The sequence below is a fragment of the Danio rerio genome, chromosome 15 (assembly GCF_049306965.1).
Source record: "Danio rerio strain Tuebingen ecotype United States chromosome 15, GRCz12tu, whole genome shotgun sequence".
NCBI classification, from domain to species: Eukaryota; Metazoa; Chordata; class Actinopteri; order Cypriniformes; family Danionidae; genus Danio; species Danio rerio.
In genome coordinates this window covers 40,362,328-40,377,742 of record NC_133190.1, presented here as the reverse complement: position 1 = coordinate 40,377,742, position 15,415 = coordinate 40,362,328, and the positions used below count along the sequence as shown (strand labels likewise).

The window sequence follows — 15,415 nt, the reverse complement described above, 5'->3', positions numbered from 1 at the left end:
TTTTTTTTTTAATTTTTAAATTTTTTAAATTTATTTAACCTAATAAATTGTGTGAAGAGAGGATTAATTGATAATTTATTTTAATAGCAGTTAAAAAATTAATAACATATATTCACCCGTCCCCCCAATATATATATTAATTCACCCGTCCCGACCAATGTCTGGCAAACCTATGCCCTTGCGCTGCCGTGACCGCGCTCGGGTTGTGCACTCTCCTGCTTAAGTGTCAAGTCCACGTGTATGCTCCAGCACAGCCTGCAAGTGGACACATAGCCCTCGCTGTGGTCGTCGCCGATGCTGACACGCACTGCTCCAAAAATATAACTAGATGTTGCAATGACGCAAAGCGCAAGCACTGTGATTAGTCAGCTTGGTGTGCTGACGAGAACGAGAGCTGAGTGAGTGTTCACAAGTGTCGAGTCTCGTGAAAGAGGTCCAGATAGAAAATTCTGTTTTGATTGAAGTTGTTGCACGTCCACTGGTTCCCGCTTCTGAATGAGCTAGTTCGAGCTACAGTACTTCTAAGGTAGCGTTCAGAAAAACAACACACTAGCGAAGAAACTCGACACAGAGAAACATAAAAACCTACTGCCAACTAGCGTTTCTGTGCTATTGCAGAGGGACACAAACAGCACGCAGAAGTATAAATGCAAAGCAATGCGCAAGGCAGATACAAAGTCATGCCAATCACTCGACGCAGAGGTATAAACAAAGCTTTAATGCAGGCGTGTGGGTTTTTTTTGTCTGTAGCGTGATTTCTTCTAAGCGTCTGTTTCTTGTTTGTTTCTGTTTTGGCACATCATCTGGACATTAAAAATGAGAAAGACAAAAAAGGATGAGCAAGAGAAGAAAACCACAATTGAATTGCTAAAAATTTAGAAAATCTTTAAATGTTTGTGATCATTGTTAATACTGTATATAATTATCACAGTTAAAACAGTCTGTATTCAGCATAATTATCTGTCTAAGCCATATCTTGTAAATTATAGTTTTTCTTCATTTATGTTAAGCTTCTTTTAGAAGTTTGGCCCCAACAGAGGCAGTCCTTTCAAGTTTTTTTTTTTTCTTTCACTTTCATCAATTGGTGAAGTTTGTTCCTCACCGTTGTCACCACTGGCCTGCTTGGTTTGGGACTTGTGGAGCTGTGTATCGATGGATTTGCTCTTCAGTTTGTGGACTTCCAGCAGTGAAAATTAAACCACACTGAACTGAACTAAACTAAACTTTAACTCTGAAAACTGGACTGGCAGTTTCAATTACTAGAACTTCTATGTTAAGCTGCTTTGACACAATCTACAATGTAAACGCTCTATAGAAATGAAGAAGAACTGATTTGAAGTTTACACCTGGAACTGGCAGAGGTGCAACAACTTTAATCATAAAGTCAAAACAAAAGCAAAAAGTTTCCATCTGGAGCTCCTTCTCGGGACTCCACACTTGTAAACACTCGCTCCATTGGGCTTGCAGCTCTCAGCCCCACCCCCACTCATCACCGCTACCAAATCGACCAATCACTGACCATCATCAAAACATGTAGTTGCATCTATTGAGAGATGCCAATAGATGCCATCAGCCAATATAACATAAAGAACATATAACAAAAAGAAAATGTCTCTATTAAATAATCAAGTACTGATCAAGAGTTATCCTCACAGGTGTGTGGGTCCTCTGAAATCTTCAAAGCTTTATTTAAAATCAAGTGTCTTATGAAATAACATGGTGATGATAATAATAATTCCATTATTATATCGCATTTGGGTACTCAAAGCACTTAAAAGATGTTGGGGGAATCTCTTCATTTATCAACAATGTGCAGCATCCACATGGATGATCAGTTTTGCTCCAACCCTAATCAAACACAGCTGATCCAGCTAATTAAAGGTGTTCAAGACTACTATAGACTTTTAAGCAGGTGTGAGTTGGAGGTGGTTGGAGATAAACTATGCAGAGCTGTGGCCCTCTAGGAACTGAGTTTGAGACCATTGGTTTAGAGTCCCCATCACTATACTGGGGCTTTAGGAACCACATAGGGGCATGAGAATCCCCTGGCAGCAACTAAGTTTTCCCATCTAGGTACTAACCAGGCACAGCCCTACTTAGTGTGTGATCATGTTAGAGCTGCAGAGAGCTTGCTGCCAGGTAACCTAACCCATTCTCAGAATATGTCGTCAGTATATAATCAAATGAGTGCACAACATAGAAACTTATATTATTTCAATGGAGGTGTCACAGTCATTTCTTTAATGAGCATCACTAATATCCTCCACTGTGTGCCTAAGAATATTTGTAAGGTCACAGTATATCTTCTATTTAAAAAATTTCCTAAAAACACCTCAATGTTTTATTTAAACTTCTTTGCTTCATGTTAGTGTTAGGGAAGTGAAAGTGAGGTGAAATTGTGATGTGGCCAAATGTGGTGACCCATAGGCCTCAGAATTTGTGCTCTGCATTTAACCCATCCAAGTGCACAAACACAGCACTGAACACACACCCAGAGCAGTGTTTGAGCTACAGAAAATTCTAGCAGGAAAGGTCCTGTGGTGGGTTCAACTGCTGATGACCATATTTAGCCTTATTGGCCAATAGGGATGGGTTTACTCTGGTATAAAACCAACTATCGGTCAGTGCAAGCAAGAAGATGGACCAAGACCAACACTCGACTCTTTGTACTGCATTAACATCTCAAAACATGGGTAAGAAATTAATATCTATTATGAATATTATATGTTTATAAAAACCTCTCAGAATATACAGACAAGATTATTTATGCAGACAATGCACAGAGATAATATAAAATCCATATAATTAAGCACAAGATACACATTTATTTTCTCAAACAAATGATCCTTCATACAAAGATGTCCTTATTACATAATGAATCCATGCACAGCCAATGCAAGGTTATTCAATTTAGATGACAAATTTTTGGTTTTATTCTAATGAGGTTTCATTAAAATGACACAATCGGATATACTCCACACTGTAAAAAAAATCCTGGGAAACAAAAAAAAGTTAAATTATGGCAAGTAAAATTACTGGAACTTCCTGTAATTTACAAAATTATTTTTTATTAGTTTTTTTGGCTGTACAGTAGATTACACATTGGTTGACCGTATGTTGACAGTTTTAAACAAACAAATCAAACAAACTTAATCCTGTTGCACAACTACACTTTAATTGGGTGTTAAATGAAAATCTGAAATATTTTATTGCATACACCAAAAAAAAAAGATTATGTAGTATTCAAAAATGTTTTATTTTGATTATGTTTTTAAATAAATAATAAATTAAATAAATTGGTCTTGCACTTCGTATTTTTCTGATTTTCATAGTATATGTATTAATACTGTACTTTCACCATAAATCGACATATCAGCCATTTGGTAAAGGCTGATATTTTAGAAATTATGTAATTATTAAGAAATGCAATCCAAAAAAAAAATTCTTTGTGGGACAGTTTAAGGGTTAGAAAACTAAATAACACTAAGTTTGTCATGAGTGCAAAACAGTGTTTTAATCATTTGTTCACCAAACTGCAACAATATTCAAGTAGAAAAATGAGTCCAAAATATAAAATGAAACCAACATCCCAATTCAGTTCATGCAAAATAATGAATTTAAAAATATATATCATAACTAGCACAAAAAACCCTTTTCAGAAGACGGTGATGGCGCATTTCAATGGTAATCAGCATCTTAAATCCTTTCAAATTGAATTTTTAGACTGTTTAAAACATTTATGTAGATTTACAAACAATACTTTTAAATCAGGGTGTCTGTGCGGGACCGTGCGTTTGACATTGTTCTCTCTTCATTCTGCTGCTTTCTGTCTCACACAATAAGGCTTGAAAAAAATTCAAAGCAAATTATCAGCAAATAAAATATTGCGCCAATTAGTTATCACTTACCTAATATTTTAAATTAAGTTAACATATCTGAATGTGTTGACATAACTTACAGTATATATCAAAGTTTAGGCTTCTTAAGAGACTAATATTTTAGTCACCAAGCATATTTAACAATTGAAAGATAATACCATTAAATTAAAGCAAAATATTGCAAAAAAAGAAAATAAGTTACAGCCTTCAAAATTCCAACTAATTTATTTTTAATAAATTCGCTTGATTTTTCCTTTTTTTAAATTTTGTATTTAATATTTTTCTATAACATAACTTTGGATGTACTAGTTTCTGGACTGTTATCGTAAGTTATTTTGTTAGATAAGCTCCAGTGGGGTGTACTTTTATATGCTGAACACTATATACAGTTGAAGTCAAAATTATTAGCCCCCCTGAATTATTAACCCCTGTTTATTTTCCCCCCAATTTCTGTTTAACGGAGAAAAGAATTCTTCACCACATTTCTTAACCTAATAGTTTTCATAACTTATCTCTAATCACTGATTTGTTTTATCTTTGCCATGATAATAATATTTTAGATAATTTTTAAGACACTTCTATACAGCTTAAAGTGACATTTAAAAGGCTTAACCAGGCAGGTTAGGGTAATTAGGAAAGTTATTGTATAATCATGGTTTGTTCTGTAGACTATTAAAAAAATCTAGCTTAAAGCGGCTAATAATGTTGACCTTAAAATGTTTTTTAAAAATTTATAACTGCTTTTATTCTAGCCGAAAAAAACAAATAAGACTTTCTCCAGAAGAAAGAATATTATCAGAATTACAGTGAAAATTTCCTTGTTTTGTTAAACATCATTTGAGAAATATTTACAAAAGAAAAAAATTATGAGGGGGTTTAATAATTCTGTAAATTAAAACTATAAGTGTACAAGTTAAATATTCAACAAAAACTAAGTGTGTTTACCTAGTCGTTTTTAGTTTATAGGTGTGTGTGTGTGTGTGTGTGTGTGTGTGTGTGTGTGTGTGTGTGTGTGTGTGTGTGTGTGTGTGTGTGTCCTTGGTAAAATTTGTATTGGCTGACTTTAAAAACCTGTTTTTAGTATTAACTGAACCATGGTCCATTGGTCATCCTGGGTTGTGTTTTTGAAAACCATCGTTAGCCAACTAAGTTGTGTTGCAAGTTTTGTCATTACTAACATAGTTAGTTGATTTGGCGTTTTCCAAATCCATCGTTTCCAGGAACATTCGCAAACTGCATCGCAAACTTGTATGCTGGCAACTACACCTCTGGAGCTGTAGTTAGAAGCATAGTTCCCCTTCAGCAGGGGAATTCAAATATGTGGAAACTTCCACTATGATGAAATCCCCATAGTGTAAGTTTCCACATAGCATTTCTGTTCCCTCCCTCGAGGAAAGAGTATTATTTTTGTAACTGGAGCATTCCTAGCTGTGTTCTATTCCCAGTTATTCCCCTATGCCCTATTCGTTTAGGCACATTAAAAGATGTTCTTAAAACTTTGACTAACACAATGGCATAACTCAAGTATACTTTGACTGTACAGGCTAATAATGACGTTCTCTATTTAGAACAATAAAGTACACTACAGAAAAAACATCCAAAACAGTTTTATTAGTGTAACCTGAGAAATGACACAAACAACAGAGATAGGTTCCACGTGCAGGTTTAATCAGTGGTCAGGCAAGCAATGGTCAATACAGGTGCAAACAGACATACAAGGGAAATCCAAAATCGTAGTCAAAGGATCAGGCGAGTGGTCAGAAGGCAGGCGGCAGACTGAGACACACGGGTTAACAAGGCTAGGGTCAAAACACGGAAAACAAGACTAAGAAATGCATTGTAGTGTTACTTTACAGTTAACAAGACTCGGCAATGTGAATGAGTGAGTGTGTTGCTTAAATAGTGTGTGCAATCAGTCTCTGACAATCCTCAGGTGGTGCGAGTAATCAGTCTAGATGAGAAAGCATGTGTGAGTGTGAGCGGAGTGCATGTATGAAAATGTAGTCCAGAAATGGCGGAATTGTAGTCCAAGATTATTGTGAATGAAGTTATCGTGACAATTAGTGTGTTTTTCAAAAGTGTGCTTTAAATGCTTTACATTAGTTGATTTTTAGTACACTGTTTACAAACTAATCCTAAGTTTAAAATAAGTTAATATATAAAAAATCTATTAGTAATGTAGTAGAAGTACATTTTCCCAAAAGTTGTACTTAAGTACACTTAATGTGAATGCATTATTATCACTAACACTTAAATAGATTTTGAGTGTGGTAATTTTAAGTTTATATTAAATTGATTTTATTAAAAATCTATTAGTAATGTATTGTAGTAGAAGTACATTTTCCCAAAATGTCTTTACATTTCATGTATGTGCTGTAATGTTGCATCTTATTTATATTTTTGTGTTCTCAGTTTTTGCTAAGTTTTTGTTCCCTCCCATAAGGTATTTTTGGACTTGTGGTTTATTGCACAAAAAGATTAAAGTGTTTTCTTTGTACCCACAGAATCCCTTCAAAATATATTCTTTAAATAAATGTTTAGTATGTTAAAGCACATTTTAGATCAGCTTCATGGTGTCTCATAATAGCACAGTTACACTTAGATGTACTTAAGCTTATCTTAAAATGTACTTAATACTAATTTTAGTACATTAAATACAAAATTAGTTTGGGAAAATCGAGCACTTTTAAAACAGTATTTAGCACACTTTTTTACAATTTGTATATTCTTTTAATATATTACTATTATACTTTCAATTAGTCATAAATATATTTAAATGTTTATAATTAGGGTTCAATTGTATTTCTAGTTGTAACTAAATATATATTTAAAATACAGATATAGTATGTTAAAAGCACATTTTAGTTCAATTTCAGGGTGTCTCAAAATAGCACAGTTGAGTACACTTAGATGGTATTAAGTGTACTAAGTATACTTAAATAAAGTGCATTTTAGTGCACTTTTTTTACCTTAATTTAATATAAACTTAAAATTACCACATTCAAAATCATTTTAAGTGTTAGTGATAATATTGCATTCACATTAAGTGTACTTAAGTACAAGTTTTGGGAAAATGTACTTCTACTACAATACATTACTAATAGATTTTTTATATATTAACTTATTTTAAACTTAGGATTAGTATGTAAACAGTGTACTAAATATCAACTAATGTTTAAAGCATTTAAAACACTTTTGAAAAACACACTAAAAAACTCTTTTGGATGTTTTTTCTTTAGTGTACTTTATTGTAGTACACTAAAAATTTATTTAAGTATTACTGGTATTTGGTATACTTTTGTCAAGTGTACGAAAGTCCTACTGAAGTATAAACATACTTTTAATTATTATATTTATAGTGTAAAACCATCAAACTTTTATTTAACACAAAAAAAAACAATGTACTAAAAATGCATTTGCGGGTATTAAAGTATATTTTAATTGCATTTAATTTTTTTTTTTTTTTTTCACCTGGGGAACCTTACAGTGTCAATGTACAAACTTGCATAAAACAACTTGAATCATACATTGATTATGTTTCTATATCATTGCAGTCATTTTCTTATTTTGAACTTATAAATACATTTTTAAAAATGACAAAAATTTAGTCAAAAACTTTGTATTGAACAATATAAAACCTCAGGGTTCTATATAGAACCTTGAGTCTTGGGTTGGGTTTTTGAAACTTTTCAACATTAAAAGTTGTTGGAGGAAAGATCAAGGTCACACTTTTCAATTAAATTGCATTAAAAAATAATAACAAAAAAAATGAATCACAAAATACAAAAATTTGTTAATTTACAAAGTCCCCATGAAGATAACTGTAAGTGCGCAATCCCTCACTCTTAAATCTGTTCTCATACAAAAAAATATGACAAATATGCTTAATATTTGCTTAAACATTAAGTATAAGTGTGATCTTATGAAAAAAAAAGCTTTTGCAGCACAATGACACACTGACAGTCCTTATTGTGCTTCTTTGTTTAGGAATCAGCAGTTTTGGACCTGAAAATGTGACTGGAGTCTCAACAGACATGTGGTTTATAATCTTTCTTGCCTGCATTTTCTTTGCCACCTTTGTAGTGGGTCTCATTGGAAATGGTCTGGTCATATTTCTGACCGCCTGCAGAATGAAGACGACTGTCAACTCCATTTGGTTTCTGAATTTGGCGATTGCCGACTTCATCTTCATTTTATCTTCAATCACAGGTGTTTGCTTAAAGTTGATCGACTGGCACAATGTCTTCACAGCCTATTTTTTCTCCATCACAACATCTCTAAATCTGTTTGCTAGCATTTTGTTTCTTGTAGTTATCAGTCTGGATCGATGCCTGCGCACATGGATGGCTGTTTGGGCTCAAAATAACCGAACTCTGAGTAAAGCCAGAATCATCTGCATGATCGTCTGGGTTTCATCCATCGGCTACATTTTACCTTTTTTCGAAGGTTTTGAGATTGCAGATACAATTCTTGTCACATATGGATTCATAGGGGCTTTTCTCATCCCCTTCCTGATCATTGTGTCTTCATACATCGCTATTGGAGTAAAAATCAAACGCCTCAAAACGAGGAAGCAGCTCAGGTCATACAGACTCATTATAACTGTAATCCTGACTTTCTTCATCTGTTCATTTCCATTCCATGTTTGCTGTTTTTTTATAACTGCAAAAAATAATAGTAATTTGAGAGACACTAAACAAATTTCAATGCCACTTATTTTTAGTATGTACCTGATTTATCTCAACAGCTGTCTGAACCCATTTCTCTATGTGTTCATGTGTGACGAATATAAGAAGAAGCTGAAACAGTCTCTGGTGCTGGTGCTGGAGACGACTTTTGCTGAAGATCCTCTGGGCTGTTAAGAAATGAGACAGAAACAAAAGGATTTACAGGCAAAGAAAATCACACTTGAATTGATAGAAATGTTTGCGACCATTTACACTACAGCATATAATATAATACTGCCAATTTTGCTATTATAATTTTCCAAGACATAATTTGTAAATTAAATATGTATAAATATATTATTTTGTGCTTGTGTAATGAAGGCCAGCTAGTGAATTGCTGTGCAGGCAAACCTCACTCCTCTGAGCTCAACTTTAGAGCCCAAAGTCTTTAGTCTCCTTGTTAGAGCAACCACCTTCAATGCAAAGAACCACTAGTTCAATCACAGCTCAGAGCGGGTTGGGTAGCGTAGGACCGGTGGATTGCACTTGGTTTAGTTGTGTGTTCTTGTTTTCAGTGTCTGTATATTCACTTAGGGCTGATTTCATTGTTTAGTTCAGTGTGTGTATTCAAGTCTCAGACTGTCTTCATTGATGTTTGTGTCGTTGACCTGTTCATCTATTTTATTAGATTAAAAGCATTGCTGTGTACATCATTTATTTTTATTGCCTGTTATCAGCATTAACACTTTAACACTTTATTTTTTCGGATGAACATTTGTTAAACAGGTAAGGAGTTAGATATCGCCTATCTCCTACAATCGATTTGAACATTTATTAGTACATGCTGTGCATCTTTTTTCTATATTATCTATGATATTTTGGCAAACATGTCAATAAATGTGAATAAAATCATTGAAAAGGTTGCTTACTTCTGTCTTTGGAAGAAAGTGCTTCTTTTCACCTTTGTGGATATTTCTCAAATCACAACAGACAGAGCTTTACTGCTGTTTGATTCGATGACAAAAGTCCATAATCATGGACAACAGCCTTTAAAATTGGTGAAATGACCCAGAACCGAAAAATTATGACCTGAAAATCGATGCAGGTACCGAAAGGGTTGAAGAGACCTGAAATGTTCATTCATTTATTTTATTTTCGGCTTTAAATTAGGGGTAGCCACAGCATAATGAACCGCCAACTTATCCAGCGTATATTTTACGCAGCGGATGCCCTTCCACCCCCAAACATTCTTGCATTCAGACACATAGACTATGGCCAATTTAGCTTACCCAAATTGCAAGCCTGGTGGTATTCAGCCCAGACAAAATGAACCTGAGCCTAAAGTGGCCCACCTGTACAGTGGCAAAGGGGGCCAAAGACTCAAATTCATATATGGGCCATTTAAGCATTTAAGATTTGGCACCCATGGCAAAAAAATAATCTGAATATCCGCATTTCCAATATCGGGCCAGTGCGAGCCAGGGCTTTAATCGGGCTGGGCCGGGCCAATAGCCCGGAAGGTTGAGAAATGAGGCTGAAATCATGTCGCGTTTCCACTGTCAGGCTAGTAGCTCACAGCGCGTCACGCAAACACCGCCCCCAGAGCGTCCCCCAATCAAACGTCACACAACCCGCCCACTTCAGCGGGAATGAGGACAGACAGATAAAGCAGACCATAGAATCATCACAAAATGAAACCATTAAAATGAAGACAACGGAAACAAACAAACGACACGTTACTGTACAGCAGTACATGAAATGTCTATACGCACAGACCTGTGTATTTCCATTCATTACATTTATTGTTTACTCGCCGACCGACTGTCGGCATTGTGCATCGAGTGCTCTCGCCACTAACGCAGGGACCCAACACAGAGAGCGCACACATCCATAATATAAAGCTACAGTAATTCTCCTTTATAACTCGATATGGCATGTATTTTATAACATCCTCGTTTTGATAGAAGTCGTGTTAAGTGTTTCAGCACAAGAGCGAGTAGCCTAATAAAATATAGCCATATTTGTTGCGCTCGGCAGCTATTCACTAAAGCTCTTCATTTAAAGTTTCATTTATAAATTTAACCATGTCATATTAAAACATAAACAGTTGTTTGAGGATATAGAACACATTTTGTGTTTGGACTTTCCTTTGATGCGTTTAAAGCAGCGAGCGCTGCGCAGGACTGACTGAGTGACAGAAAAAAAGGTAGGCTAGATTCTGCTTTCACTCACCGAAATAATGCTCTGTTTGCACGATTAGATTAATATCATCGTATCCAAATACTTTATAAATATTTACTTTATATAAATATTTTAATCCTTCTCCGGTGTTTAGTTTTTAGAAAATATCGAAAATCTTTTTTTTTCAGACAGGTCTTTGTAAAATGAAAGTTACTGTAGGCTATATGTGGCTTTAAAACGGTTTGATTTATGTATTATATATAGGCTACCTACATTGTTATAGCTAGCTTTTGTTTATTTAATATTGATTAATTTATTTAATGTGATTTTATATGTATATCCGATATTTGTAATTCTTTAAATTATATTTCAATGTAGCTTAGGCTATTTTATCAAGATTTGACAATATATTGTTTAAAGTCTACGAAAGTGGGCACGTAATTTGTTAAGTTTTATGTCTTTCTGTTGTATTTATATTGTGTATTATCTCCAAAATAAATAAAGAAAAAGCCGCTCGCGGCATAACAGAGCTGTGAAGGAGTGCTTTTGCCCGGTCTCACACACAAATACAGGCATCTAAACGCGCAAAAACAAACATTTTAAACTTGACAAAAACCCTCGAAAACCTTTACTGTCTGCTGTGTCTTTAATATGGTGTAAAGATTATTATGCGTTATTGAAACATAAAGGAGGACGCAGCAAAAAACGTGACTATAAATTAAAACTACTTTATTATTTTATGCAGCAGCCTTACATTTAAAAGGGAAACATAAGGGTGATCATACGCAAAAAGACCCCAGACTATAAGGCTAGATGTTTTCTTTCCCTTATTTCTTTATTTATTTGGTGCATGTACTCATGTGCGATCAGAAAACTGCCCGCCTCTCATTTCACTCCACCCCGAAGCCCCAGCTGGCCCTCCTTGGTCCAAGGTATTCGGCGGGCCGAAAAAGGCCGGCCGCTGGCCCCAAGAAAGCCCCGCTTTGGCCCGATTAGGCCCCGGAAGTGACAGTGGAAACCCCACTGGCCTTGGCTCACCCTGGCTCGCTCGCTTTAGGCGCGATAGTGGAAACGCGGCTATTGTGAGCCTAATGTGGCCCGTGTGGAAAATGATAAATTTGTCCCAAATGATGGAGGACAAATGTGCACCACAGTTGGCAAAATGTGGCATAAGCTGCATCCCAAATCGCATACTTATGCACTATTCTACGCCATTTTGTAGTATAGATACTGTAAGTAGTGCATTTACACTGAAAACTTTAAAAATATTAAGTGCACTTTACTTACCCGGATGATACACTCATTCAGCAGATAAAATGAAGTGTGTAAAGATAGACACTTCATGCACTCAACGACCGCCGGTCTACTTAAATATTTAGCAAATGTTGGATAACTATTTATTTTGGATGGTGAAAGCAAAATTCTCCTATGAGAGTGATTATAGCGCCTCCCAATAGTGAATGCAGTTATACTAAAGGCAGGTATCATTTGATAATTCGGTCGTTTATTTCACTGTTTTTGCGACTGTCAAACGTCATTAGGGAAACGGTTTGAATTTCCGTTTATTAAAAAAACATTAGTGTGCCATTTGGGATGACACTACATACATATACTATACTGTTGAGTGTTTAAGTGCATAAGTGCATAGTGCATAAGTGTATAGTGTGCCATTTGGGACGCAACTATAGTCATTTAAGGGTAATCTGGGTCTAAACCTAAAGTGGCTCACACATGTAAGTGCAAATGTGGTTCAGTTATCTGAAGACATATGTGTGCCACTTTTGGCAAATAGTCGGCACAGTAAGCTCTGGATAATGCAGCCGTTAGCCTATAGTGGCCCAGACAAGATATGGAAAATGTGGCCCAGTTATCTTAAAACAAATGTGGGCCACTTATGGCGAATATTCAGCACAGTAAGCTATGGCTAATGTGGATTTGAGCCTATAGTGGCCCAGACAAGATATGGTTGCAGACCTGGTGCAGTGGAATCTGTACTGCATCCAATGCTTTTTAAAAGGCTCACCTAACCCCACCCCTAACGCTACCCGTCACAGTGACGTCACTAGCTCCACTGAGTGCATTGTGTCTGACATTGCATCCCTGAGTGATGCAATCTCAGCTTGCATCATAAAGGCTGCATCCAGATACTATTGCAAATGTGGGCCGCTTTTGGCAAATATTTGGCACTGTTAACTCTTGCTAATGTGGCTGTGAGCCTATAGCGGCCCAAAGAAATGTGGCTTAGTTATCTTTAAACATGTGGGCCACATAGACTAAAGTCACCATCATGGACAAAAGTTTTTGCTTTAGTAAGGCTCATAGCCCTGAACCTCTTAATATAAATTTTCTTTTGGGCTGCTGTAACTCTTAGGAACTTTACTTGAAAAGTTTATTCATTACAGCAAACATTCATTCAATCATTTTCTTTTCAGCTTAGTCTCTTTATTAATCTGGGGTTGCCACAGTGGAATGAACCGCCAACTTATCCAGCACATGTGTAACGCAGCGAATGTCCTTCCAGCTGCAACCCATCTCTGGGAAACATTCATACGCACTCATTCACACTCATACACTGTGGACAATTTACCCTACCCAAATCACCTGTACCACATGTCTTTGGACTAAGGAAACCGAAGCACCCGGAGGAAACCCACGTGAACGCGTGGAGACCATGCAAATTAATTAATTAATGGATTAATTAATTATTCATATTTAATTCACCGCCACCAATGAGGACGATGCCATCGTTCATCATGATGTTTCATATTAGACATCGTACGATGCCAAATTATTACTCATACAGGAGACACACACCTTATTATTATGCACCACTGTTAGTACAGTGACCGCTCCTACGGGAGACGTACACCTCATAACTATGCACCACTGCAAGTGCAGTGACTGATCCTACGGGAGACGCACACCTTATTACACACAGCCGCTGGGGCAGTGACCACTCATACCTCATACAGGAGACACACACCTTATTATTATGCACCACTGTTAGTACAGTGACCACTCCTACGGGAGATGTACACCTCATAATTATGCACCACTGCAAGTGCAGTGACTGCTCCTACGGGAGACGTACACCTTATTATTATACACCACTGCAAGCGCAGTGACCACTCCTATAAGGGACGCATACCTCATCATACACCACTGTCAGCACAGTGACAGCTATTACGGGGATGCATACTTTAACACACACCATTGCTAATGCAGTGACCGCTCCTACTGAAGACGCCCGTCTCCCGTGGGAGCAGACAATCTTGCTGGAGACATTCATCATGCACCACTATCAACACAGCAAATGCTTCCTCCCGAAACACATACCTTATAACTCAACAGCACCCCTCCAAATTTTTAAGATCAGCAAATTTTGGGGGGCTTGCACATTGTCTGGCTGCTGTCCTGTAACCAAATAGCGTTTTTAGGGGAGCGTTCTGGGCCGTGCTAGATACTTCGCTCAGATCCCAACTCCTCTTTGTTTCCTGATAAGGGGAATAACTCGAGTTGGGGTGTCTCCTCGAGCTCAGAGCCCTCCCCCCGGACAGAACGCCAAATATGCTTTATACTTAAACGAATGCAAGTGTGAACTTGTGAAATTAAGTTAAAAAAGTCACATACTGCATTTATAAAAGGTAAGATTCATCAAAAAAAATTTCCTTTTTGTATTCGCGGCAGGGAAATCATACGTGACGTGAGCTGCTGACTGTGCGGGCGCACGCCCAACTTAATGATAGACGCGCACAAGTCTACTTTAGTGAACAGAACCTTCATATGCTGTGAGTAACAGGTAATAAAGTTGTAAACAATATTCAGTTTGTAGCATCTAGTGATCATTTGAAGCGCTTAATCAAATTATATACGATAAAACATAAATTAATCGAATTATGTTTTTGTAAGGTAAGGTTAAATTTTGATGATACCAAAATTGCAATATTGAACAGTTACGTCCATGAAAAAGTGCTACTATAAAGGGTCACATTAAAGTGCAGATGAAAGGCAATGATATGCCAAGATTAAAGAGGCCGCAATAGACCTAGCTATATGCAAGAACCCGATTAACCATAGAAACTGGTAAGCCGAGATGTCATGTCATGCGAAGTGCCATAAAATCCAACTGGACCACCACCAGTAGCTTCAAAGACAACACAGGATGATTATTACTTGAAATGAAAGGAAACATTTGAAACTTAAAATGTATGTATTGGACTTACATGTTAGGCTGACTATGTACCTGTAACAGCTTGGTTCATTGAAACAGCATATTCACGATTATGTTACGATTATGCCATCGAATTGGTTCAACCCGATACTATGGTATGTCAGGGTGCATTCACGATGCTTTCCATAGACGATTATATTTTACTTCATAGCACAAGAAAAAGTATGCATAGACTTATTTATATGTATTATTTGTAATACAAGTTGTCATTTAATACAAACAGTCGGAACTGTACTCTAAAAAACTTGAGCATGTACATAACAACATGAGAATTTAAAGCAAATAAACAAAAGTGAATGTCCTGCTCGCTTTATCGAGTGAATTCAGTTGCTCTGCAATTGCACTTCCAAAAAGCTAGTTGGCAGTGAGGTGTTAATGTTCCTCTGTGTCTTGTTTCTTCGCAGTTTTTTTTTTTTTTTAAAGAGTTCGTAACATACAATTGGCCCCAACGGTCTTCC

General features: G+C 36.4%; 1 protein-coding gene across 1 annotated transcript; it reads left to right on the top strand.

The window, feature by feature from the left end:
• Positions 1 to 32: 32 nt before the first annotated feature.
• LOC137487697 (C3a anaphylatoxin chemotactic receptor-like) lies at positions 33 to 9,467 on the top strand. The gene is made up of 2 exons (XM_068213636.2): positions 33 to 2,693; positions 7,866 to 9,467. Exons 1-2 carry the CDS (start codon positions 2,639 to 2,641, stop codon positions 8,738 to 8,740), a joined length of 930 nt encoding a protein of 309 aa, XP_068069737.2. The 5' UTR covers positions 33 to 2,638; the 3' UTR covers positions 8,741 to 9,467.
• The last annotated feature ends 5,948 nt before the right edge of the window (positions 9,468 to 15,415 follow it).

What these genes read in the sequence shown, in the direction of transcription:
- LOC137487697 (XM_068213636.2), top strand. Translation starts at nt 2,639, where the DNA reads ATGGACCAAGACCAACACTCGACTCTTTGTACTGCATTAACATCTCAA. An exon ending in ATTAACATCTCAAAACATGG is followed by an intron (nt 2,694 to 7,865) that starts GTAAGAAATTAA and finishes TTCTTTGTTTAG; the next exon opens with GAATCAGCAGTTTTGGACCT.